The sequence below is a fragment of the Hyperoodon ampullatus genome (assembly GCF_949752795.1).
Source record: "Hyperoodon ampullatus genome assembly, chromosome: 2".
In the NCBI taxonomy this organism is placed as follows: domain Eukaryota; kingdom Metazoa; phylum Chordata; class Mammalia; order Artiodactyla; family Ziphiidae; genus Hyperoodon; species Hyperoodon ampullatus.
Window position 1 is genome coordinate 184,262,739 of NC_136915.1, and position 27,613 is coordinate 184,290,351.

Here is a 27,613-nt window from a genome sequence, read left to right on the forward strand (position 1 = left end):
GAGTATGCCTAGTTCGAATTTAATGGAACTAGGCCCATATTACAGTACAGCTGCACTGTGGTTGCTTTCTAATTTCTGAATATGCTGCGGAAGAGTAATACAATTGGAAAATTAGATAGATTTCAGCCTTATGTCACTACAGATACCCTTTCAAATGATTTTAAATTGTGTTTCTCAAACATATCTGATTATTAGCACCATCTTGGGGACACTGATTAAAGGAGTAGATTCTAGTGCTCCAACAAAAGACCTGAATAATCATAATATCCCGTTGACTTGGTTACCATCAAAATGCTGATGCGTACTGGGGGATTTCCCTGGCGATCCAGTGGTTAAGACTCCACGCTTCCACTACAGGGGGCACGGGTTCAATCCCTGGTCAGGGAACTAAGATCCTGCATGCCAGGTGGTGATGCCAAAAAATAAATAAATTTTTAAAATGCTGATAGAGTATTAAATACACCCTCTGGTGCATCCCTTCAGGAGATCCCCACACGGATTTCTATTATATTTTAAACTCAACGTATCCAAGTTGTTTCTCCTGACGCTCTCTTCCCCTCTACTGGCCCTTTCTCCTGTGTTTCCCCTCTCCCTGATTAGCACCACCCAGTAGTACCACCAGAAACCTGGGAGGCACTCCTGAGTTCAGTTCTTGCTCACCCCTGATTTTTCGTTAACTGTACTCCTCTAATGAAGGCCCGTAGTATTTCTCACCCAAATAACTTCAAGAGCCTCCTCATGCCCTACAAAAATTGAATGTATTCATTCAAAATATACTTTTGATGACCCACTAGGTGCCATCATTCTGATGATACCAAGATGAATTTGCCCAATCCTTGATCTTTTTTTTTTTTTTGCTGTACGCGGGCCTCTCACTGTTGTGGCCTCTCCCATTGCGGAGCACAGGCTCCGGACACGCAGGCTTAGCGGCCATGGCTTATGGGCCCAGCTGCTCCGTGGCATGTGGGATCTTCCCGGACCGGGGCACGAACCCGCGCCCCCTGCATCGCAGGCGGACTCTCAACCACTGTGCTACCAGGGAAGCCCCCAGTCCTTACTCTTAAGAGGACCAGAGAGTTCCTTAGGAGAAACATCCATGTAAACAAATAATAACGAGGTAGGGATGTGTACAAGGTGCCAAGTGTATGGAGAAGAAGCAACCTGAGGATGTGGGAATGTCTTCCCTCTGGGTCTTTATTAAGATGTAGCAGGTCCAGAGGTATTTACACATTTAGACTGTCGTATTCTGTAAGGGGTACTGATTGTCTGGTTTTGTACACTCTAGGCTCCAAAATCTTGACTCTGTTAGTCATCTATATACATAAAGGATTATTTCATTAGGACTTTATAAACCTGAAAAAAAATGTTGAGAAACAGTAAACCCACTTTCTATAAGAAGTATTTCCAAATGCATACCTATATGTGACAAAATATGAAAGGTATAAAAGGTTCATATATAAATATCCACTTGTTGCCTATCAAGCAATTGGTAACCTGTAGCCAGCATGGCATAGGAAACAGGCTCTCTACTTTATAACTGATTCGGATTTAAACTATCAGCTCCTACTCATTAAACTTGGGATAATCTTTTTTTTAATTTTTTTAAAAATTTATTTTTGGCTGCATTGGGTCTTCGTTGCTGCGTTCGGGCTCTCTCTAGCTGTGGTGAGAGGGGGCTGCTCTTCGTTGCGATGCGCAGGCTTCTCATTGCGGTGGCTTCTCTTGTTGCACGGAGTCTGGGGATACTTTTTTTTTTTTTTTTTTTAGTTTCTGCTTTATAACAAAGTGAATCAGTTATACATATACATCTGTTCCCATATCCCTTCCCTCTTGCGTCTCCCTCCCTCCCACCCTCCCTGTCCCACCCCTCCAGGTGGTCACAAAGCACCGAGCTGATCTCCCTGTGCTATGTGGCTGCTTCCCACTAGCTATCTACCTTACGTTTAGTAGTGTATATATGTTCATGGGGAGGGGGAAGGGTAAGCTGTGACAAAGCGAGAGAGAGGCATGGGGATATTCTTTACCCAGGGGCTAGGAGCATGGCCTCTTGCTTTCTGATTCCTCTCTTTCCTTTGTTCCCCAACCTGCTCCTGCCCCACAGCTTGTGCTGGGTAGCTTGCTCTTTGCTCCAGGACATACTTCACATGCTCAGAGAATTTCTCCTGTTCTAGCATCTTTTGTTCAATGCTGTACCAGCAGCTCTAGTGCCTGACACATAATTGGTGCTCAATCAAAAAATATATTGATTATCACTGTCAAAAAAAAAAAAAACCACACAGAAAATAACAAGTGCTGGAGAGGACGTAGAGAAACTAGAGTCCCTGTGTGTCGTTGGTGGGAATGCAAAATGGTGCAGCTGTTATGGGAAACAGTATGGAAAAATCTTCAAAACATTAAAAATAGAATTATTATATGATTCAGCAATCCCACTTCTGATTATTTATCCAGAAGAACTGAAAACAGGATCTTGAAGAGATATTTGTGCACCCATGTTCATTGCAGAGTTATTCACAATAATCAAGAGATGGAAGCAACCCAAATGTCCATGGATAAACAAAATGTTGTATATGTATACAATGGAACATTATTCCACCTTAAAAAAAGAAGGAGGGCTTCCCTGGTGGCGCAGTGGTTGAGAGTCCGCCTGCCGATGCAGGGGATACGGGTTTGTGTCCCGGTCCGGGAGGATTCCACATGCCGCGGAGTGGCTGGGCCCGTGACCCATGGCCGCTGAGCCTGTGTGTCTGGAGCCTGTGCTCCGCAAGGGGAGAGGCCACAGCAGTGAGATGCCTGCGTACCTCAAAAAAAAAAAAAAAAAAAAAAAAAGAAGGAAATGGTCACATGTTACAGCATGGATGAACCTTGAGAACATTATATGAGTAAAATAAACCAGTCACAAAAAGACAGATATGGCGTAATTCCATGTATATGCGGTATCTAAAGTAGTCAAACACAGGGAGGCAGAATGTGGTTACCAGGGGCTAGGGGTTGGGGGTAAGGGGAGCGGAGAGTTTCTGTTCAGTGGATATAAAGTTTCAGTTTTGCAAGGTGAGAAAGTTCTAGAGATCTTGCTCAACAGCTTGCCTATAGTTAACACTACTATACTGTATATTTAAAATGGTTAAGATGGTAAGTTTCATGGTATGTGTTTTTTGTCACAATGAAAAAAAAAAAGATGTAGGGAGGATGTAATAGAATGCAATAAACTTTAAAACCAGAAAAAAATCAAGATTAAGGACTGTGTTAGTTTAAAACAAATAAACAAAATTTCAAGCTAGCAATCACAAAAAGATATATGCCTAAAATATACATCTGTTAAAAAAGAGTGAGTTCATCTCTTTTTGTGCAACTTCCTTTTCTCACTTAACAATATGGTGGTAACATCTTTCCATGGCAGTTAAGTGTAGCTCAACTTCATTCTTTGGAAAGGCAGTGTAAACTCCCACTGGGTGAAACCACAGCTTATGTGACCCATCTTTTATTGATGGACACTTAAGTTTCCATGATTTTGCTATTCTAAAGAATGCTGCTTGCTATGCATTGCCTTAGTCTACCAAGTACTGGGTCATTATCACTTGATTAACACCTAAGACTTTGCTTCCTTCAAATATGCCCTGCTTAATCCTGGTGACTTGCTTCACACACCTGCAAAAATGGTGGTGTGACACTCCACCTCTGTTTCTCTACTCAGGAGTCCTTCGCATCCACATTCCCTCTGGCAAAGGTGTTCTTTGCAGGCTGCAATTTCAGGCAGGATTTTAAAACCTCCGAAAAGAGCTACTTTTTAGGTCCAAGGTGGATAAGTACTGTTTATTCTGTAGGACCTTGGCTCTTCCTTTGTCATACCATTAGCCAGCCATGAGAAGCAGCACAAAGGATTACTGTCTAAGAAATGTGCGACCTGTATTGTGTAGATTACAATTGCATAATTAGAATTACGGTTTTGAGAGCTTCCAAATTCTCACGAGCTTTATCTCCTTTCAGAAGCTTTGGCCTTAGAAGCTGGAAATATGATTATTCCTCCCACTTGAGGTCTACTTTGCTAAAATCAGCATAGATATTCGACTCCACCAAACTTATTCCTCCTTGTCTAGCATAATATTTAGTAACATTTTAAACTAATTAAAATATATATATTTAAAATACTAACTAAAAGTATAAAATATGAATTCGTATCCTTTATTAATACTTAGAATTTCTTGTAACTCTCCACTATCCTTACCTAAGTAAATTTACCTAAAATAGTTTCCCTGTTAGACTGTGACCCACATGAGGGCAGGGATTCCATATGCATTGTTTGCTGTTCTAGTCCCAGCATTTGGCAGGGTGCCAGTCATGGAGGAGATGAGTATTAAACAGCTGTTGGATGGATTAGTGTTTACTGATGCCAGGGACAATAAAATGGTAATTGTGTTGATGTGAGAAGCATAAGCATATGCAATCATACAGTACACATAAATGCACACTTAGAGCATGTCATAATTATGTAATACAGGTGGGATGATTTCAAAGGCAGTGGAAAGGCATCTCCGTCTTGGCTTACTGAAGGCTCAAAGTACATACTTAGAGACTCAGTCATTTGGCATACAATTTCCTCAGCCTGGTAATTCGTAGATGGTCTAAAGAGAGACAGCATGCCAAGCTGGATCTGCTTTGCATGCCTCAGTGTGAAAGGCTATCTTGTTATAGCCGTCAGGATTTGCTAATGTCAAGATGGGCATGAGAGCTGGGCACCCGTTAGACAAGGGTCCCAGGATCTCCTTGAGAAAGGAGAGAATACTTGAGGAGCCTATGGAAACATTTTCCTCATTTAGCTTTTTGTATTGACCCAGCATTGTGAGAATTCATACACGGATATGTACCATGGAAGTGACAGTCATTTCAGTAAGAATAGAAAAATTTTAGGAAGTTGATTATTTTTGCAGGCTTATACATAGTACCATGAAGACAACGGAACATTATTGAAAGAAAGTTTAGTTCCATTTTTTGAGCATATATATGATTTCAGGAATGGGTGGTAAGCACACTAATTAACTGTAGACATTTATACACACTCTGTATATGCTGTCCTTCACATTAAGAAAGGCTATAGAGAAATGTTTAGAATGTATGTACATGAAGGTGTATGTGTAAATACGAATTAAGTGTTCTACCCATGCAGAGAAAGAAATATTTGATTTTCTGCTAATACTAATAATAGTAGTCATAGTAATAGCTACAATTTATAACTATGTGCCAGGTACTTTCAATCTCATAACTAGCCCAAGAAATAGGTACTGTTATTCCAACATTCAGATGTGGAAACTCAAATTTATAAGTATTAAGCAACTTACTTACTCTAGGCAAGACAGCTAGTTAAGTAGGAATGTAATACAAAACAAGGTGTGAATGACTCAAAATGCATGATTTTATTCACTGTACTCCTCACCTCTACTTTGTGCAGAAATGCTCATAATGTAGGATTCCATGTAGCCATGTGAAAAAAAGATTTTTTTCAGGTACTTTTACGGGTTCAGTGTCTCATTCTCAGTGCCAAGATTCAACACTTCTAAGATCTCTGTCCTGATTTTCCTCTGGTTTTAAAGGAATAACTATTTTTTTAAACTTTTTATTTTGAACTAACTTTCTTTTTAAGCAGTCAAAATGTGAATCTATTTTCTTTCCTGGAAATACTCAGATTTCCTAGAAGAAACAGATTATAGAAGTTGGTGAATCACTTAGGAAAATGGCTTGACAGTTTGAAGCAAACCTTGTGTAACTTTTATGAAACACCTCCCATCTGTTTGTCAGGTAGAATTTCCCAAGCATGTTCTTTTTCAGATTCCGTTGATTCCATTTTTAGGCGAGCATAACAGTACTAAGGCATTCTTCCACGTTGTGAAAGCTGTTCTCTCTTTTCCTTTTTAATTGAAGGATCAAGTATTCACATAGGGAGATATCTGCCACATTCAATCATCATCCAGACCTTGGGGGGAAACCTCAGTTGATATTCACATTGCCACACTGGACTGGAAAAAACAAACAAATATGTTTGGAGCATCTATGTTCACTAGGCATGTTATTTTTATGACACACTAAAGCATTGTTGTTTAATTATTACAGTAAACAGAATTCTTCAATGTACATAGAGATACCTTGTATTAAATTTACATTGTATTGTACTTGTATTGAATTTCCGTGGTTATATATGACAATCTATTGGGCACCTTAGGAAATACAATTTGACATAACCTGATGAAGAGGCACAAAGATATATATCCCAGTGGATGTGCTTTATGGACAGTTATGATTCAGCTTCCCTGTGAAAATTAAACACCTTAAAAATTCTACCATTATGGAAGGAGAAAGGTGATAAATTTCAAACTGCTTATGATAGAGAGCCAGTGGGAATTAAGTATCCATTTTGTGGATTATCCACTGAAGAACTGAATTTGTAGAACTGGATTAAATAACCTGATCCCCCATACCACATAGCATAATATTGTTTTATTTTTTTTATATCTATCTTAACTGATTATTAGCACAAGAGGATAAGCAAGAGAAAAGCACAAAAAATACAATTCGGTGCAATATAATAATTCCCTGTAATTTTTTATGTTGTATATTTTTCTTTTGCCTCTTCAGATCCTCTCTCTACTCTCCTCCACTCAGCCCTGCATCCTACAAGGCTGACCTTTACTCACAGCGTCAATGGGCTTCCTCTCTCTCTGGCTTCCTTTTGGTTTGTCCCTGGGCAGCAGCAGCAAGAGTTGAAAGAGTCAGAGGAGAAGGGAGTCTCAGAACTTTCTGCCAGGCTCTGGGCTCCAGGGCTGCCTTCCTCCACCAAAGGCTACAGCTCCTATCCAGTGGTCCTTCCCTGTCACTCCAGCTCTTTCTCCACCTTCCTGAATCAGTTTTCATCCTTTCCCCTGCAAATTTAAGGATACTTACTGGCTTCTAGGAGCCCTGACAATTTCTAACCGGGGATACGTTATTATCACTTGGAGTTTTCCATTAACTCTACCCATATCCTTGTACATAGATCCCTCACTAAACTATCCTCATTTGTTCATTTGAGTTTCTATCAGGTTCCTACTGAGACCCCGACTCATGTCTAAATCTCATTTAATCCACAGTTAACACACACAATTTGGGGGCTGGATGTAGAGTAAAGGTAAACTACTTCCTTTCATTCTGAGACTGGAAAAAGGAAATAAGTAAACAAACAAACAATTCTATTTTGTTGCACTTCGTTTTGGCACATTAGACATTTTTAAAGCAAATAAAAAAAGAGGGCTGTGTTCAAAAGTTCTAGTTGCAAATTGTTTATCTAATACTCCTGTGATATTTCATTTTTAAATAGTAATCAACTTACTGATATCTCATTGAAAGCTTTCAATTTATTATTATGAAATCTTTGTTATAACTAATCAAACAATGGTATATGAAATTTTTCCTCTTAACGAGGTAACTCCCAGTGCAAAGTCAGTTTAAAGATCTGTTTCTCAAATAAGCCTTATTCCCTAATGAACCTGGACTAGGTTAGCATCTGCCTTCCCTGCCCCACCCACCATGTTTTCTTCTATTCCCTCTGATTCTCCTTTAATCAACTTTACATACACATAATGCACTTAGTCTGTCTTCTCACTTAGATTGAAAGTTTTCTGAAGGCAGGTACCAAGGCTGTTTTGATCACTTCTGTATTCCCAGCATGTAACACAATGCCTGGCACATAGTAGGTCCTCCATAAATATTTTCTGATGAATCAGATTACTATGCCAGTAGGTTACCAAAAAGCAAAGCCGCTAAATCCAGTATATTTTTTTCAAAAATTATTTTATAGTATTTAGTAAGTAGCTGTGTTTTCACACTGTACTCTCTGGGCTTGATTGAAGTAGGGGAGGAATCTTATGTAAAGACTTAGCAAACACATATAAGAAACTGCTAGGTGGTAGGCTTAATGGATAAAGAAGAGGTGGTACATATATACAATGGAATATTACTCAGTAATTAAAAAGAATGAAATAATGCCATTTGCAGCAACATGGATGGACCTAGAGATTATCACACTAAGTGAAGTAAGTCAGAGAAAGACAAATACCATATGATATCACTTATATGTGAAATCTTAAAAAAATGATACAAATGAACTTATTTACAAAACAGAAACAGACCCACAGACCTAGAAAACGAAGTTATGGTTACCAAGGGAAGGGTGGAGGAGGGATAGTTAGGGATTTGGGGATTGACATGTACAAACTGCTATATTTAAAATAGATAACCAACAAGGACCTACTGTATAGCACAGGGAACTCTGCTCAATACTCTGTAATAACCTAAGTGGCAAAAGAATTTGAAAAAGAGTAGATACACATATGTGTATAACTGAATCACTTTGTTGTATACCGGAAGCTAACACAACATTGTTAATCAACAATACTCTAATATAAAAAAAAAAAAAAACAAAAAAACCCTGCTAGGTGATGACAGCCTACAAGTAAGGAATACAGACCTGTCTCAAATGTGTTTTTGAGAGATGTGCAGATTATTTCTTTACAAGAAACATGTAGTTCGTGACATAGATCAGAGTAGGAGGAGACAGTCTCAGCTGAGATTCCCATAACAAACCGGGCCTGAACTTATCCTGGAAGAAAGGGACAGCTCTAAGCTCATGCCTTTTACGTGCATAACACCTAATTCCTTGGGGACTTTCATATATGCTCACTCATTTGGTACTCATGTTAACTCAGGCCACCAGGGCAAGGAATAGTGTCCCAATTTTATTGGAGAGGAAATAAAAGCTTAGAAAATGGAAGTTCCTTAGCCAAGTTTTAAAGTGCATAGTCGCGAGAGAACAGCCATATGCGGTGAGAGAAAGTTCTTCAAAGGGCAGCCACCAGCTGGGAAGTCTTCCACTTTGCCCCCTGATTTTGTGTCTGTGGCTTATTTTTTCTCCACCACATTTAAGAGTGCCCAGAACATAGTAGGCACTCAATAATTACTGTTCTGATTGAATGAATAATCATTTACATGTACAGGCATAAAATAGACTCTTAAAAATAATTGGCCATAAATGTATAATTCTGCAGCTCTGTTTTTTCCTCCTGACAAATATGGAGTAGGCATCTTTTCATGTCAGTATATATAGCTCTCCCTCGTTTTTTCTAAAAGCTTATTTGAAAGTTATTGAATAAAACCACAGCTCTATCCCACCATGAGGGTACCAGGTACATGACTAGTGTGCATTCTTTGGTGCAACTGCATCTCATCAATGCCAGCTAACCATTACTTATAAACAACATTGACAATGAGGTCAGGTGCTTGGTCCAGTACACAGTGCTCAGATGGATTCTGGTTTATCTTGAGGTAGTGTAGCAAGAAAGATTAAGCCAAGTTAGAGCCTCAGGAGTCCCCAAGGCTAGGGGAAAGGCCCCTGGATCAGCTGTTAACCCCTTCCTTCTCAAACTAAAGCAAATTAAAATGTAAGGAATAAAAAAAGAAAAGAAAGCTGGTATAGCTACTTTAATATCAGACGAAGGAGATGTTCAGGCAAACAGGATTATTAGAGATAATTAGGTAACTTCATATTGATAAAAGGTTTACTAAAATTAAGAACTTTTTTTCATCAAAATGTGCTATAAACTAAGTGCCTGAAAAGATAAGTAACAGAATGGGATATGATATTTACAACACATGTAACTCTCAGAAGACCAGTATCCACAATATATAAAGTATTCCTAGGAATCAATAATAAACTGGGGAAAGATCTGAAAAAGCAGTTCACAAAAGAAAAAAAAAATTAAATGGCTGATAGATATAAGGAAATGTACTCAGTCTCTTTAATAAGCTGGGAAATAAAATAATACCAAAACAAAGCACCATTTTATGCAAAAAATACTGGCAAAAATTTAACAGCATGACTATACAAGGTCTTTTTGAGGATATGTAACAATAAGGACTCACAGGCACTATAGGTGGTAATGGGAATTGATGTACTTTGAAAAAGAGTTGAGCATTGTCTTACTAGACAATTGAATATATCCCAACAACTCCACTCCAGTATCTATACCCTAGGAAACTTGTACACATGAGACTCAGGACACATGTGCAAAAATGATGATAGCTACACTGATATATCAGCCAAAATGTGGAAACCATCTAAATATCAACAATAGAATAAATATATAAATTGTGCCATACAAGAATACTATACAGCCATGGAAATGAGCAAAGTATGGCTACCCTCAACAGCATGGATAGAACTGGTGCATATTATGTTGAACAAAAAATGATGCAAAAAATGCATAAATATGATTTTATTAATTCAAAGTAGAAAACACACAAAACTTAATTGCTTTGTTTAGGGATGCATTCTTAGGTAGAAAAGCAAGAAAATGGCTCTTAAAGTCAATCTAGTTGTCTGTGGCGGGGGGAAGGGTTGGAATCATGAAGGACTCCTAAGACATTTGCAGGGTGCTGCAATATTCTATTTTTTTAATCTTGGCGATGGTTATAGGAGTTTTGCTTTTTAACTTGTTTTAAAAATATAACATATTTTACACACTTTTCTATATTATGTTTTATTACATAATTTTTAAAAGATAGAAAAAAAATAGACCCCCCAGAAGCTGGCGAGTATCCTGTTTGGTGCCCCGTGGAGTCTGAATGCTTCAGTGCCAACCATCACGGCCAAGTTAGCAAACCTCTCTCAAACCTGTTTTTCTCATCTGTAAAGGAAAAGTGAAACTCTTTCTGCTTTCATGGGTATTTCCTGAGGACTAAGGTATCTGATTAAAACATAAATACAGTTATTTTTTCAGCATCAACTTCCCCTGCCTTTCAAGTGTTTACCTCTTCTGTCATGCTTCCCTACACAACAGTTTTTGTTTTGTATTTTAGTTAAATGTTGTTTTTTGAGATAATTCTAGATTTACATGCAGTTGTAAGAAATAATGCAAAGAGAGCCCATGTGTGCTTTGTCCAGTTTCCCCTAATGGCCAACATCTTCCAAAGCTATAGTACACTATTGCAACCAAAATTTTGACACTGATACAGTCAAGATACAAAACAGACCCATAACTTTCTTTTTTAATCCTCAAATGAAAATCAATCCCTTTTAAACCATTAGTATAGAGGCAAGCTAGGTTTTTATGAGTTTTTTCATTTGGAATTTCACAGTACATTTCTTATAAAGATAGATACCTCTCTCTTCGACTAGTGACATTGTTATACCATATTTAGACTAACACATCCCAGTCTTAAGCTCATGTTTGTTTTATTAAAAAAGAGAAAGTACAGTTGACCCTTGAGCAGTAAGGGTGATGTGACAGAAAATCCACATGCAGTCCTCCCTCAGCATCCATGAGGGATTGGCAGGACCAACTGCAGGTACCAAAATCCACAGGTGCTCAGATCCCCATAGTCAGCCCTCCCTATCTGCGGTTCTGCAGCTATGGAATCAACCAACCTCAGAATGTGTAGTTTTGTATTTATTGAAAAAAATCCACATATAAGTAGACACATGCAGTTCAAACCCATGTTGTTCAAAGGTCAGCTATATATAAAAGCGTTAAAGATATTTCTCTTAGAATATGCCACGCGCTACTGCTGAAATGTGGCATTTCCACATCCCTGCCTGGGTTACAACTAGTTATGATACATTCAGGAAAATGTGGCTTTAAAAATTATTAATATTATTTTTTCTTTTTGATATTTTCATCTGTCCTACTTTTCCCTACCCCCATGGTCTTCCCTACACCAGTATTATATATGTCATTCTAGGATAATTTTTCTCAATAGGACTTTCATTATGCCCCTAGTCAGTACATAAAAGCATCAATGATTCTCCTGTGCATCATAAAATCCCAACTTCTTGGAGCAGCATTCAAGCCCTAACTCCCTTTGAATCCTTAGTTTCTATTAGACTTCAACCAATTACAGCAACAACAAGAAAATACTGGTCTATTCAGGATATCTTCACTATACCTTGCACTTGCTTCCTTCCACACATTGGTAAATATCATTTCCCTACCAGGGCCATCTTCCTGAGTCATTGCCTTTTCACCTTGTACCATTTATGGAAGAATCTATGGAAGACGCAGCTTCCTTGCATGGAAGACTTGGCTGCTCTGAAAAGCTTTTAATACTCGCTTTAGCCAGAGTGATTGTTCCCTGCTAGAAGCTTCTGTACTTACTGTCTATACCATTTGTTGGGCATAAAGGTTTTGTGGTGCTTATCACTCATCTAACTCTTGGATTGTTATTTAGTTAGACCTGTGTTTAACCCTTTTCTTACTTCCATAAAGGTAGATACTATTTCTTATTCTTTCTGTGCCCCAAAGCACTAAGCATAGTACCTTTCAGGTAATGGACTTTCAAAAAATATATGTTAATTTTTTCATTAGGCTCATCCGCATTGCTTTTAGGGCTAGAGCATGTTCATCAGTTCTTAATTTGAGTGGAATTCCTGCATATTTTAGAAGAGAAAATTAGGCTGGAAATGGGTAACAGGAGTAGTGGCAGCAGTGGAATGAGATTGCCAGATCCCACTGCTGAATTTATCCTTGTATGCCTTTGGGAAGTAGCTTAGCCTCTCTAAGACTGCATTCCCTCATCTCCATAACAAGGTAACTAACAGTTCTAACTTCTTGGTGTTGTCAAAGTTAACAGAAATAATTCATATTAAGCATGCCACCTGTTGTCCAACTCAAAGTAAGTGTTCAGTACATTTTTTAATAATTGTTTTATAATTTCAAAAATACTTACATGGCATTTTAAGAACTTAGCATTTTACTTTTCCCAAAGCTATCCGTACATGTCCTGTGCTCTAGTCAAAGAAAGAAAGTGTCTTCTTAGGCTATGTTTAAAATGTCCACTAGATTATATTCACTAGTTTTTGTACCTCACTTTGAGAATCTGAGGTCAATAAAAATTGTTGTGTTAAGAGATATTTTAGACTTATTACTTAATGTATGTTTTGAGAACTGAATTATACAGTGTTTCATATCATACTAATATTTATATCAAAACATTTGCTAATAAAAACAAGCTATGAAATTTGCTTGCCTGTCTTGACAAGAAATGGAGTGTTCTTTTCAAATGGTATCTCTTATTGTCCACAATTTACCAGGAAATTTGTCTTTGTGTCCTTAATTCAAGATTTTATAGTTAATGGCCTTGCCCAAATCAGATCAGAGGAAACGCCTTGTCTTAGGCTTTTTGGGGGGATGGGGGCACAGGTGGATTCCAGCTCTAAACCCACTTTGGTCTGACCTTAGATTTGGTGATTGGCTGGTAAGACCTGGACCAAAAGGCAGAAAACCCAGAGAGGTCAACACCACCAGTCTGTTTCATCCTCACAACATGCTTATGGTGGCCCCAGCTTCCTGGTTCTGGGACAGGAAACTCATCTTGCTAGTACTGGTGAAGACCAGATTGATCACTGATTGCATGTGATGTGATCAGATATGTGTTTTGAAAACTACCCTTCTGACTGTATTATCAAGAATAAATTTTGTGGGAGTATGAATAATGCATCAAAACGCTTAGGTGGCTATAATTCTTAGGTATGAAATGGTGGCAGAATGGACTAGATGGCCATGGATATAGAGATGGGAAAAGATCAATTTGGGATGTGAGGTCTACAGGACTGAGGATGGAGTTGGTGTGGTGTGAAGTAGAGAAGAGTTTCCAAAATGACTTAAAAGGCTAACTGTATTTATCCAGTGCACACTGGTTCTACAACTGATATTTTAGCCCTATAAATCTTTTAGCATCCTACAAATACTGCTGAATATTGGTCACCTAAGAAAGATGGGTAACTCTGTGTGTGTGTGTGTGTGTGTGTGTGTGTGTGTGTGTGTATGAGTGTGAGATCTCACCTGCCCTGAGTCTGGACTTCAGTCTCATCCACTCCTTATGCATCCTGAATTGTAAAAAAGTGAGCAGTTGAATTAACTGTCACAAATGTCACTTAATTTCATTCTCAGCTCATTTGCCATGTGCTCATCTTACTCTGAGCCCTTCTCTCAGTAACTGTCTATTATTTCTTTTTTTTTTTTTTTTTAGTTTCTGCTTTATAACAAAGTGAATCAGTTATACATATACATCTGTTCCCATATCCCTTCCCTCTTGCGTCTCCCTCCCTCCCACCCTCCCTATCCCACCCCTCCCGGTGGTCACAAAGCAAGCTGATCTCCCTGTGCTATGCGGCTGCTTCCCACTAGCTATCTACCTTACGTTTGGTAGTGTATATATGTCCATGCTGCTCTTTCACTTTGTCACAGCTTACCCTTCCCCCTCCCCATATCCTCAAGTCCATTCCCTAGTAGGTCTGTGTCTTTATTCCTGTCTTACCCCTAGGTTCTTCATGACATTTTTTTTCCTTAAATTCCATATATATGTGTCAGCATACAGTATTTGTCTTTCTCTTTCTGACTTACTTCACTCTGTATGACAGACTCTAGGTCCATCCACCTCATTACAAATAGCTCAATTTCATTTCTTTTTATGGCTGAGTAATATTCCATTGTATATATGTGCCACATTTTCTTTATCCATTCATCCGATGATGGACACTTAGGTTGTTTCCATCTCTGGGCTATTGTGAATAGAGCTGCAATGAATATTTTGGTACATGTCTCTTTTTGAATTATGGTTTTCTCAGGGTATATGCCTAGTAGTGGGATTGCTAGGTCATATGGTAGTTCTATTTGTAGATTTTTAAGGAACCTCCATACTGTTCTCCATAGTGGCTGTACCAATTCACATTTCCACCAGCAGTGCAAGAGAGTTCCCTTTTCTCCACACCCTCTCCAGCATTTATTGTTTCTAGATTTTTTGATGATGGCCATTCTGACTGGTGTGAGATGGTATCTCATTGTAATTTTGATTTGCATTTCTCTAATGATTAATGATGTTGAGCATTCTTTCATGTGTTTGTTGGCAGTCTGTATATCTTCTTTGGAGAAATGTCTATTTAGGGCTTCTGCCCATTTTTGGATTGGGTTGTTTATTTTTCTGCTATTGAGCTGCCTGAGCTGCTTATAAATTTTGGAGATTAATCCTTTGTCAGTTGCTTCATTTCCAAATATTTTCTCCCATTCTGAGGGTTGTCTTTTGGTCTTGTTTATGGTTTCCTTTGCTGTGCAAAAGCTTTGAAGTTTCATTAGGTCCCATTTGTTTATTTTTGTTTTTATTTCCATTTCTCTAGGAGGTGGGTCCAAAAGGATCTTGCTGTGATTTATGTCATAGAGTGTTCTGCCTATGTTTTCCTCTAAGAGTTTGATAGTTTCTGGCCTTACATTTAGGTCTTTAATCCATTTTGAGCTTATTTTTGTGTATGGTGTTAGGGAGTGATCTAATCTCATACTTTTACATGTCCCTGTCCAGTTTTCCCAGCATCACTTATTGAAGAGGCTGTTCTTTCTCCACTGTACATTCCTGCCTCCTTTATCAAAGATAATGTGACCATATGTGCGTGGGTTTATCTCTGGGCTTTCTATCCTGTTCCATTGATCTAACTTTCTGTTTTTGTGCCAGCACCATACTGTCTTGATTACTGTAGCTTTGTAGTATAGTCTGAAGTCAGGGAGCCTGATTCCTCCAGCTATGTTTTTCGTTCTCAAGATTGCTTCGGCTATTCGGGGTCTTTTGTTTTTCCAAACAAATTTTGAAATTTTTGTTCTAGTTCTGTGAAAAATGCCAGTGGTAGTTTGATAGGGATTGCATTGAATCTCTAGATTGCTTTGGGTAGTAGAGTCATTTTCACAATATTGATTCTTCCAATCCGGGAGCATGGTATATCTCTCCATCTATTTGTATCATCTTTAATTTCTTTCATCAGTGTCTTATACTTTTCTGCATACAGATCTTTTGTCTCCTTAGGTAGGTTTATTCCTAGATATTTTATTCTTTTTGTTGCAATGGTAAATGGGAGTATTTTCTTGATTTCACTTTCAGATTTTTCATCATTAGTGTACAGGAATGCCAGAGATTTCTGTGCATTTATTTTGTATCCTGCTACTTTACCAAATTCATTGATTAGCTCTAGTAGTTTTCTGGTAGCATCTTTAGGATTCTCTATGTATAGTATCATGTCATCTGCAAACAGTGACAGCTTTACTTCTTCTTTTCCAATTTGGATTCCTTTTATTTCCTTTTCTTCTCTGATTGCTGTGGCTAAAACTTCCAAAACTATGTTGAATAAGAGTGGTCAGAGTGGGCAGCCTTGTCTTGTTCCTGATCTTAGTGGAAATGCTTTCAGTTTTTCACCATTGAGGATGATGTTGGCTGTGGGTTTGTCATATATGGCCTTTATTATGTTGAGCAAAGTTCCCTCTATGCATACTTTCTGCAGGGTTTTTATCATAAATGGGTGTTGAATTTTGTCGAAGCTTTCTCTGCATCTATTGAGATGATCATATGGTTTTTATCCTTCAATTTGTTAATATGGTGTATCACGTTGATTTATTTGCATATATTGAAGAATCATTGCATTCCTGAATAAACCCCACTTGATCATGGTGTATGATCCTTTTAATGTGCTGTTGGATTCTGTTTACTAGTATTTTGTTGAGGATTTTTGCATCTACGTTCATCAGTGATATTGGCCTGTAGATTTCTTTTTTTGTGACATCCTTGTCTGGTTTTGTTATCAAGGTGATGGTGGCCTCGTAGAATGAGATTGGGAGTGTTCCTCCCTCTGCTATATTTTGGAAGAGTTTGAGAAGGATAGGTGTTAGCTCTTCTCTAAATGTTTGATAGAATTTGCCTGTGAAGCCATCTGGTCCTGGGCTTTTGTTTGTTGGAAGATTTTTAATCACAGTCTCAATTTCAGTGCTTGTGATTGGTAAGTTCATATTTTCTATTTCTTCCTGGTTCTTCCTTCCTTGGCAGGTTGTGCATTTCTAAGAATTTGTCCATTTCTTCGAGGTTGTCCATTTTATTGGCATAGAGTTGCTTGTAGTAATCTCTCATGCTCTTTTGTATTTCTCCAGTGTCAGTTGTTACTTCTCCTTTTTCATTTCTAATTCTATTGATTTGAGTCTTCTCCCTTTTTTTCTTGATGAATCTGGCTAATGGTTTATCAATTTTGTTTATCTTCTCAAAGAACCAGCTTTTAGTTTTACTGATCTTTGCTAGTGTTTCCTTCATTTCTTTTTCATTTATTTCTGATCTGATCTTTATGGTTTCTTTCCTTCTGCTAACTTTGGGGGTTTTTTGTTCTTCTTTCTCTAATTGCTTTAGGTGCAGGGTCAGGTTGTTTACTCGAGATGTTTCCTGTTTCTTAAGGTGGGATTGTATTGCTATAAACTTCCCCCTTAGAACTGCTTTTGCTGCATCCCATAGGTTTTGAGTCGTCGTGTCTCCATTGTCATTTGTTTCTAGGTATTTTTTAATTTCCTCTTTGATTTCTTCAGTGATCACTTCGTTATTAAGTAGTGTATTGTTTAGCCTCCATGTGTTTGTATTTTTTACAGATCTTTTCCTGTAATTGATATCTAGTCTCATAGCATTGTGGTCAGAAAAGATACTTGATACAATTTCAATTTTCTTAAATTTACCAAGGCTTGATTTGTGACCCAAGATATGATCAATCCTGGAAAATGTTCCATGAGCACTTAAGAAAAATGTGTATTCTGTTGTTTTTGGATGGAATGTCCTATAAATATCAATTAAGTCCATCTTGTTTAATGTATCATTTAAAGTTTGTGTTTCCTTGTTTATTTTAATTTTGGATGATCTGTCCATTGGTGAAAATGGGGTGTTGAAGTCCCCTACTAAGAGTGTGTTACTGTCAATTTCCCCTTTTATGGTTGTTAGTATTTGCCTTATGTATTGAGGTGCTCCTATGTTGGGTGCATAAATATTTACAATTGTTATATCTTCTTCTTGGATCGATCCCTTGATCATTATGTAATGTCCTTCTTTGTCTCTTCTAATAGTCTTTATTTTAAAGTCTATTTTGTCTGATATGAGAATTGCTACTCCAGCTTTCTTTTGATTTCCATTTGCATGGAATATCTTTTTCCATCCCCTTACTTTCAATCTGTATGTGTCTCTAGGTCTGAAGTGGGTCTCTTTTAGACAGCATATATATGGGTCTTGTTTTTGTATCCATTCAGCCAATCTGTGTCTTTTGGTGGGAGCATTTAGTCCATTTACATTTAAGGTAATTATCGATATGTATGTTCCTATTCCCATTTTCTTAATTGTTTTGGGTTCGTTATTGTAGGTATTTTCCTTCTCTTGTGTCCCCTGCCTAGAGAACTTCCTTTAGCCTTTGTTGTAAAGCTGGTTTGGTGGTGCTGAATTCTCGTAACTTTTGCTTGTATGTGAGGGTTTTAATTTCTCTATTGAATCTGAATGAGATCCTTGTTGGGTAGAGTAATCTTGGTTGCAGGTTTTTCTCCTTCATCACTTTAAATATGTCCTGCCACTCCCTTCTGGCTTGTAGAGTTTCTGCTGAAAGTTCAGCTGTTAACCTTATGGGGATTCCCTTGTGTGTTATTTGTTGTTTTTCCCTTGCTGCTTTTAATATGTTTTGTTTGTGTTTAATTTTTGACAGTTTGATTAATATGTGTCTTGGTGTATTTCTCCTTGGATTTATTCTGTATGGGACTCTCTGTGTCTCCTGGACTTGAGTAACTATTTCCTTTCCCATATTAGGGAAATTTTCAACTATAATCTCTTCAAATATTTTCTCAGTCCCTTTCTTTTTCTCTTCTTCTTCTGGAACCCCTATAATTCAAATGTTGGTGTGTTTAATGTTGTGCCAGAGGCCTCTGAGACTGTCCTCAGTTCTTTTCATTCTTTTTTCTTTATTCTGCTCTTCAGCAGTTATTTCCACTATTTTATCTTCCACGTCACTTATCCATTCTTCTGCCTCAGTTATTCTGCTATTGATCCCATCTAGAGTATTTTAAATTTCATTTATTGTGTTTCTAATCATTGCTTGATTCATCTTTAGTTCTTCTAGGTCCTTGTTAAATGTTTCTTGCATTTTCTCTATTCTATTTCCAAGATTTTGGATCATTTTTACTATCATTATTCTGAATTCTTTTTCAGGTAGACTGCCTATTTCCTCTTCATTTGTTAGGTCTGGTGGGTTTGTATCTTGCTCCTTCACCTGCTGTGTGTTTTTCTGTCTTCTCATTTTGCTTATGTTACTGTGTTTGGGGTCTCCTTTTTGCAGGCTGCAGATTCGTAGTTCCCGTTGTTTTTGGTGTCTGTCCCCAGTGGCTAATGTTGTTTCAGTGGGTTGTGTAGGCTTCCTGTTGGAGGGGGCTGGTGCCTGTGTTCTGGTGGATGAGGCTCGATCTTGTCTTTCTGGTGGACAGGTCCACGTCTGGTGGTATGTTTTGGGGTGTCTGTGGCCTTATTATATTTTTAGGCAGCCTCTCTGCTAATGCGTGGGGTTGTGTTCCTGTCTTGCTAGTTGCTTGGCATAGGGTGTCCAGCACTGTAGCTTGCTGGTCGTTGACTGAAGCTGGGTGCTGGTGTTGAGATGGAGATCTCTGGGAGATTTTCGCCATTTGATATTATGTGGACCTGGGAGGTCTCTTGTGGACCAGTGTCCTGAAGTTGGCTCTCCCACCTCAGAGGCACAGCACAGACTCCTGGCTGCAGCACCAAGAGCCTTTCATCCACATGGCTCAGAATAAAAGGGAGAAAAAGTAGAAAGAAAGAATTAGAAGAAAGAAAGAAAGAAAGAAAGAAAGAAGGGAGGGAGGGAGGAGGGAAGGTAGGAAAAAGAGAAAGAGAGAAGATAAAGTAAAATAGAATAAAGTATGATAAAATATAATAGCATTATTAAAATAAAAAATAATTATTAAAAAATTATTTTAAAAAATTAAAAAAAACAAACCAAAAAATGGACAGATAGAACCCTGGGACAGATGGTGGAAGCAAAGCTATACAGACAAAACCTCACACAGAAGCATACACATACACATTCACAAAAAGAGGAAAAGGGGAAAAAATAATAAATCTTGCTCTCAAAGTCCACCTCCTCAATTTGGGATAATTCGTTGTAAAAAGAGGAAAAGGGGAAAAAATCATAAATCTTGTTCTCAAAGTCCACCTCCTCAATTTGGGATGATTTGTTGTCTATTCATGTATTCCACAGATGCAGGGTACATCAAGTTGATTGTGGAGCTTTAATCCGCTGCTTCTGAGGCTTCTGGGAGAGATTTCCCTTTCTCTTCTTTATTCTCACAGCTCCCGGGTCTCAGCTTTGGATCTGGCCCCGCCTCTGCATGTAGGTCGCCAGAGGGCGTCTGTTCTTCACTCAGACAGGACGTGGTTAAAGGAGCAGCTGCTTCGGGGACTCTGGCTCACTCAGGCTGGGGGGAGGGAGGGGCACGGAGGCTGGGCGAGCCTGCAGCGGCAGAGGCCGGCATGACGTTGCACCAGCCCGAGGCGTGCCGTGCGTTCTCCCGGGGAAGCCGTCCCTGGATCCTGGGACCCCGGCAGTGATGGGCTGCACAGGCTCCCCAGAAGGGGGGCGTGGACAGCGACCTTTGCTCACATACAGGCCTCTTGGTGTCGGCAGCAGCAGCCCCAGCGTCCCACGCCCGTCTCTGGGGTCCTCGCTGTTAGCCGCGTCTCGCACCCATCTCTGGAGCTCCTTTAAGCAGCACTCTTAATCCCCTCTCCTCGCGCACCAGGAAACAAAGAGGGAAGAAAAAGTCTCTTGCCTCTTCGGCAGCTCCAGACTTCTTCCCAGACTCCCTCCCAGCCAGCCGTGGCGCACTAGCCCCTTCAGGCTGTGTTCACGCCGCCAGCCCCAGTCCTCTCCCTGTGCTCCGACTGAAGCCCGAGCCTCAGCTCCCAGCCCTGCCCGCCCCAGCGGCCGAGCAGACAAGCCTCTTGGGCTGGTGAGTACCGGTCGGCCCGGATCCTCTGTGCGGGAACCTCTCCGCTTTGCCCTCCGCTCCCCTGTGGCTGTGCTCTCCTCCGCGGCTCCGAAGCTTTCCCCCTCCGCCACTTGCAGTCTCCGCCCGCGAAGGGGCTTCTAGTGTGTGGAAACCTTTCCTCCTTCACGGCTCCCTCCCACTGGTGCAGGTCCTGTCCCTATTCTTTTGTCTCTGTTTTTTCTTTTTTCTTTTTCTCTACCCAGGTACGTGGGGAGTTTCTTACCTTTTGGGAGGTCTGAGGTCTTCTGCCAGCGTTCAGTAGGTGTTCTGTAGGAGTTGTTCCACGTGTAGTTGAATTTCTGGTGTATCTGTGGGGAGGAAGGTGATCTCTGTGTCTTACTCTTCCGCCATCTTCCGGAAAACCCTGTCTATTATTTCTTTATCCAAAGTTCTAAATGTCATGGTTATAGTTTCTCAGCAGAGCTTGCTAGGGGCTGACTTGTTAGAGTCAAGTAGACAAAACAAAGAAGTTACTTTTGAGAGCCTGTCACTGAGGGAGAGTGGAGAGCTCAAAAAGGAGACACTAGACTTGAGGAAGTGTAGCCACTGAGTGGTGTTAAGGGGAAGAGCTGGGTAAGTATCCTCTATCTCCTCAGTCTTGGAGGGTATCATTGAATTAGCAAATACAGTCTCTGATGCCTGTAATGCACAGTTTGAATCATCACAGAATGATTCAGTTATATTCATTATTGTCTGTGTGAAACTATAGGAAAGTGAGTAGTGCTTGCTGGAAAGATTTCCTTCAAAAATGGTTAAGATTTTTAAGTTTGTGCTTCAGGGATGAGATTGAGTTATAACGAAAATTAACTCCTATAAAATATCTCATTTCCCATTATGTCAGATAAATGAGATATTATGCACATAATCCCAGCAGAAAAGAAGTTCTCTGTTCCCCAATTATGTAAGAAAAGGGAAATATTGACTTGGGTACTTTCTGTTTCAATGTTGAAAAGCAGATCAAGAAGATAGAGTTTCAAGAGTCTTAAAATTTCTTTAAGAGCTTCTGCAACATGTGATTTGCACATAAGTGCAATAACATAAGTGATTTGCACATTGTGTGCCCATCACATACAATGACTGCTTAGCAGAGTGCCTGGCATATAATAATTTCTTGTCTTTATTATTATATTATTAGTGTGATTTAATCTATTTTTCTTCTCTTAAATTTTCCATGTGCTAATTGGTTTCTTACTATGTACCTCTCATTTCTTAGCTTTAATTCATTTGTGCTTTTGTGTGTCAAGTATTAAATGGCATTAAAGCAAATACTCTCTATAAGTATTCTTTGAGTTACCATAGATGGTCACATTAGAATAAAGAAGAACAGATGCTGGCAGCTGCACTTTTTGGTGGAGCCAGAGTGGTACCTGATAGTAAAATGAAGACACTTTCTCAAAAAATTGGGAAATAAGGGAAGTGGACCTGCTTTCAGAAAGAGACATGGTACAGAGTTATCTTCAGAAAGGAAAATGGGTCAAAGCACTAGCTTTTTAAAGTAGTAGCTCATTTAAATTTTAAAAAGCTTTCATCCTAAGGGATGTATTGATCAAGATCTAATTGGTCAAATAGAAGATGTGTTAGGTATTCAAGACAGACTATATTTAATATTGTACAAGGAGTTGGTTACAAGAGCATTGGAAGGACTGGAAAAAAAAAAAAGGGAGGAGGCGGATACCAGAAGAACAAAAAGCGTGATTGCCAGCAAGGTGCTTAATTTCCTGGACAGGAGCTGAGCTGTGGGCCCGCTGCTGGATCTGCTGATTTGAATTGGATGCTTGAACCATCAAGAGCCACCGAGATGCCACTACTGAAGAAGCTGCAAATGCGGAAGAGGAGCTTGTGATGTCCGGGCTGCGTGGTGTGGCCCCTGCTTGGCTGTGTAGTGACAGTCAGCAAAGGCCTCTGCTCTTGGCGCTGGAAGCTGGATGTTTTCTTTCTTCCTGCTTCTGCCCTTCTAGCAATGCCTCCTCTTGGTGAAACTTACTAGAAAGTCAACCAGCAAGAGAGCTACAAATGTAATGTACTGGCTGCTGGGCTCAGTGCACAGAGCAGACTAGAAGTGTGGATGTAGAGCTGTGATCAGATGACTTAGATGAATAAGCAGCTGAGCTATTCAGCAGCCATGCCCACTCTTCTACCTTCTGTTACTTTCCACTACTGACGATAATCACTGCATGCTTCCACCCCAAATGATACTACTCTGCTTTGGACAGATGAAGATGCTCTTACCCTCTGTCACTATAGTCATATCTGGGTGGTATTAATTCCCCTTTCAGTTTAGATACAACCCACATGGATATTCTACAACTTAAAAACTAAACTATAAACGAAAACCCACGAACTTTTAAAATATAAATCAATAGGGAAAAGGAGGAGGGAAAATTCGTTATTACATACAAATCTCTATGTAATAAGCACGAAATAAAAAATAACGTCCACAATTCTTGTTTCTATAACTAGTTGAGGCCATAGTTGATATGTACAACTTCTTCCCCTTGCTCTCAGCCAGTTGCCCATCTGTTTGGGATTCTTGACCTAGCGATGCAACAAAATGTGTACTACTAAAAGGTCTGTGTCCTTAGTGGTTGTGGCTTAAGTTACTTTAGACTTTTAAAAGTTACATGTTTGGACCTGGTCAGACACGGGGATGTCCTTGGGAAAGTCCAGAATGTCAGCATGCAGAAGGAAGCTAATTCCTCCTTCCACATAGTCATTTTTTCTTTGCCTGTTGATCTAGTTGCACGAGGATCCCAAATTGCCAGGTGTCAATAATATTCTCAGTTTCTAATTTACTGGTACCTTGGTGATGCCCCATAATATAAGTATTCCTCTTTGTGAGTAGAGAAAGCACGAATAGTTTGTGTAGCATATGAAGTATAATAGTGAGAGGTAATACGCTGACTACCTTCTCTTGAGCCCAACATTTTCTCACTATAGAAAAACCAGCATCAAATACAGGTTCCTTGTTCAAAGCAGACGTAGCATCCTATAAGAACTCCAGATCCACAGGATGTTATCTCTCAGATTGGGCTGTAAGGTAGGCTTCCAGAGGTCATTTCGGCAGTCTCCCAGACTATGGGTTGATGAGGTATATTGTAAGATGGATAACTTCCATAGTTAGAGTTAGTTCACTTCCTCCTTCTTTTGCTCTAAACTGGTTTCTTAATCAAAAGCAGCGTTGTGAGAGATATTCTGACAACAGGCACAGCATTCCATAATTTCACAGATGATGGAGCTGCCAGACCACTGTGAACAGGTTCTAGAATTGAGCAACTCCTTTCCAGGAGAGAGGGACGCTTGCGAAAATCTCCTGGTATAATGAGTCCCAGAGTGAAGCTGTCCCTAATATGATGACGGATGAAGGTTTGATCTACTTTCAGGACATTCACAAGACCAGATCTGCTGTTCATAAGGCTGAGAGTCAGGCATCCTGGAAGCCATCTCTCAGGGACTCTCTTGATGACCTTTGATTTTGCTAGAGTCTTTGTTTCAAAACTCATTCCTTCTCTAAATCCTGATTTTGAGCTATTCTATAATATCAACCTTCTAGCAAGTTTCTTTTCGCATTTCAGGTATCTAGGTATCTTTTTCCTGTTGTCTTGAATTTTCACTCTGTATTGGATGCTGGTATTTTATTCCTATGCTGCATATACATTAATGTATTCATTCAGTCAATATTTTTTAAGTACCTACTATGTTTTAGTCATAGTGCTAAGCTCTAGAAATACACAGGTGAGAAAGAGTCAAGATTGCCTTGGGGATCCTGTAGCCCATTGGCAATGTCAGGCAATTAAATAAGGAATAATGATGCTAATAATGTGAGAAGTGGGAAAGTAAATACTATGATGAAGATGGGCTGTGCACTAGTGGAGAGGCACCCAACATCTGTCCTCAGGGAAGGCTATCTGAGAGATGAACAGTTAAGTCCTCAAGGACACACCCAGGAGGCCACTGTGAAATTCATTTTAGTTTGAAAGAGGTTCTAATTTAGCATGCAAGCAAAGTTCTGTTTCCCCCAGTATAATGTTTAATGAGTGTGGGGATGCTGTATTTCCAGTGAACAGAGATCCCTAACTTCCTTTTAATGCATGTTTGGATGCAATAAATCAAATGATTATATTAGCCATATAAATGATTATATTAGCCATTCAGTCTCTCAAATCTCTGTTAGTTGATTTCATGAAAATGTACATAACTTCTGAAATAAATTTAAGTTGATCATTAAATCTAGCAAGTCATAGTTTCTCTAACCCATCCATGAGTGTCTCATAAATGTAATCCATGCAAATTGCCAAGGCTTTCTGTTTAGGTGATTCAGTGTTGTAATTGAGAGCATGGGCTCTGGAGCCAGACCGCCTAGGTTCAAATCCTTACTCCGAAACCTGCGAGTTTTGTGACCTTGAGCAAGTTACCTAAGCTATCTGTGCCTGATTTTCCTCATCTATGAAATGGTGATAATAATACTGCCTTTATTATAGTAGTGCTGTGAGGAGAGAGTTGAAAAGGAGGATGCTCTTGGAACAATGCCTGACACATCCTGAGTCACACACAATGCATTACCCAACAAGGTCATTGGACTTCTAAAGCACATCTATTAGGATATCATTTTAGAAAGCAATACAAATTATAAATGTACTTAATTTTTTCATTTTTTATATGGAACACCAATGACAGCAGTTAACGTGATGCAATAGAAAGATTCCTATACTGGGACTCTTGGGTTCTATTTGTGTCTCTATATGAATTAGCTTAACATTTTGATATTCAAGAGTTTAAAGCCGGTTTTATCCTTTGGAAAGAGACAGGGGTTAGACTAAGGGAGAGACTGTGATTCCACGAAATTAGAAATCATATCAAGAAGTGCTTGCTTCGTTTAAGCCATTCTTTGCTATTGTCTAACAGTCATACTAAAAGGCAATTATTATCTTCCCAGGTGTTATCACCAGTTACAGACTATATCTTGATGGTATATTAATTCACAATTCCTCAGAACTCAGCTGTCATGCTTCTGGATTCGCTCCTTGGAGCTTACATTCCTTCAGAGTCCAAGCCTGCACGGCCAAAGGTTGTGCTCTGGGCCCGCTGGTAAGTGTATGAATTTACATTCTGGAAATGTATTAAATGTCAGATGACAATGAATAGGCAACTCTGCACAGCTAGCCTTTCAAGTTGGATGGGAGAGTTTCTTTTTATAAAATATCAATTAAGGGTTAGTAGGATTTTATATTCAACATAAATTTCAAGACTGCACATAGGTCTAGTGAAGGACAGAATCTACATTTTACTGAAATTTCAAAAGGTAAGTTGACCAGCTGAGCAGGCATACATGCAATTTTGCCTAATGTAGTGACATATTTAAAGTGGATGTTTTTCTTCCAAGTAATGAACTCGACCACTTGAGTAAGTTTATGATTAAAAAGTGAAAATAATTAAAAGCACATAACTGCCACAATATGTCAACACTGCTTCCCAACAAGTATGTTAATCAGTTAAAAGATTGTTTGCCCACTGGTGAGTGTATGAATTTATTAGAATTTAATAGATTCATCCATTAGAATAATATATTTTAATTTCATGAGCATGATATATTAATAAGAACAGTATTTAAAATTACATTAATATCAGCTTTTGATATCCACATTTCAGAAATCTATATCTACCTACATTTCATTTGTCATTGAAAGATAGACAAAATTGTATTTTTTATTACTGATATAATTTTCAAAACCCAATTGATTGAACATAATTGTCATAGACCAGTATGACATTCTTTAGTTTCAAAACATAACATTTGACTCTTGTGCATATTTCTTGATTGATTAGATTTAGCTTCTTTTAAGGGAAATGCTCATTCATTTTAGATATTTTTTGGCAGTCTTTCCTAATGGCCTATCATTTTAATGCATTTTGTCTTCATTGAAGAGTGTATTCTATAAATATTACCTTGAAAAACAGCTCTACCATTTAATTTTTTGCTTCCTTATTTTTGCTCACACCTCCCGTTTCGCTTCAGAGATTGGTTGCTTTCCAAGCTGCTAACGTCATCTATCAGTGGAGCTGAGCTGTAGTCTTTATTGCCATTAAGTATTTTATAGCCTGGACCCCTCTGATGGTTACTTACTCTTAAAAGCAGGAATGGCAATAGGCCAGCCTTTCTTCTCCATTCAAAAAAGAAAAAGAAACAAAAGAACACATCCCATGAGCTTGAAACTGAGACTTTTTCAAAAACATAAAGTGCATATTGTGGTCCTGGCTACTAAACTGGGTCCCACTCTGTCTCCTGATGTTCTGGTAACTTTAAACAAGGGGGACATGGTTATCAATCTATGTCTTGTATGGATAGTAGGCGATGTTGACCTGAAGGAATCAAATTCCACAATGCCTGATGGGAAGGAAGAAACCGAATTGGATTGTAAAACCCTACTCTCCCATGGCCTCACACATCCTAGACTCAGTTCCAACTTAAAGCACAGAGTTATTTTCTCCTTTTCGTCTTTTTCTTTATCCTGTGCTCAGTATAAAAACACTTTTCCCAAGTCAATGATCCATCTCTAATTACTGGGATTGAATAACAATGTCTTTATTTAGAACAAGTCAACTATGTTGCCAAGAAGTTAAAACCCATGGTCTTCAATTGATTTCTGAAATACTTTTTTTACCAATTACATGTTATGCCCTTAAGAGATTACATATTTGAGTATTCTAGATAGCTCTGG

The 27,613-nt window shown here is 38.9% G+C and overlaps 1 protein-coding gene across 2 annotated transcripts in view; it reads left to right on the forward strand.

Moving 5' to 3' along the window:
- The window catches only part of USH2A (usherin), a gene marked incomplete at both ends in the record, with an annotated part of 756,807 nt that overhangs the window by 396,855 nt on the left and 332,339 nt on the right, over window positions 1-27,613 (forward strand). For both annotated transcript variants that reach the window (XM_079697601.1, XM_079697602.1), the window contains one exon: window positions 25,831-25,982. In XM_079697601.1, the coding sequence (XP_079553727.1) occupies window positions 25,831-25,982 (152 nt within the window). The remainder of the gene's footprint in view (window positions 1-25,830; window positions 25,983-27,613) is intronic.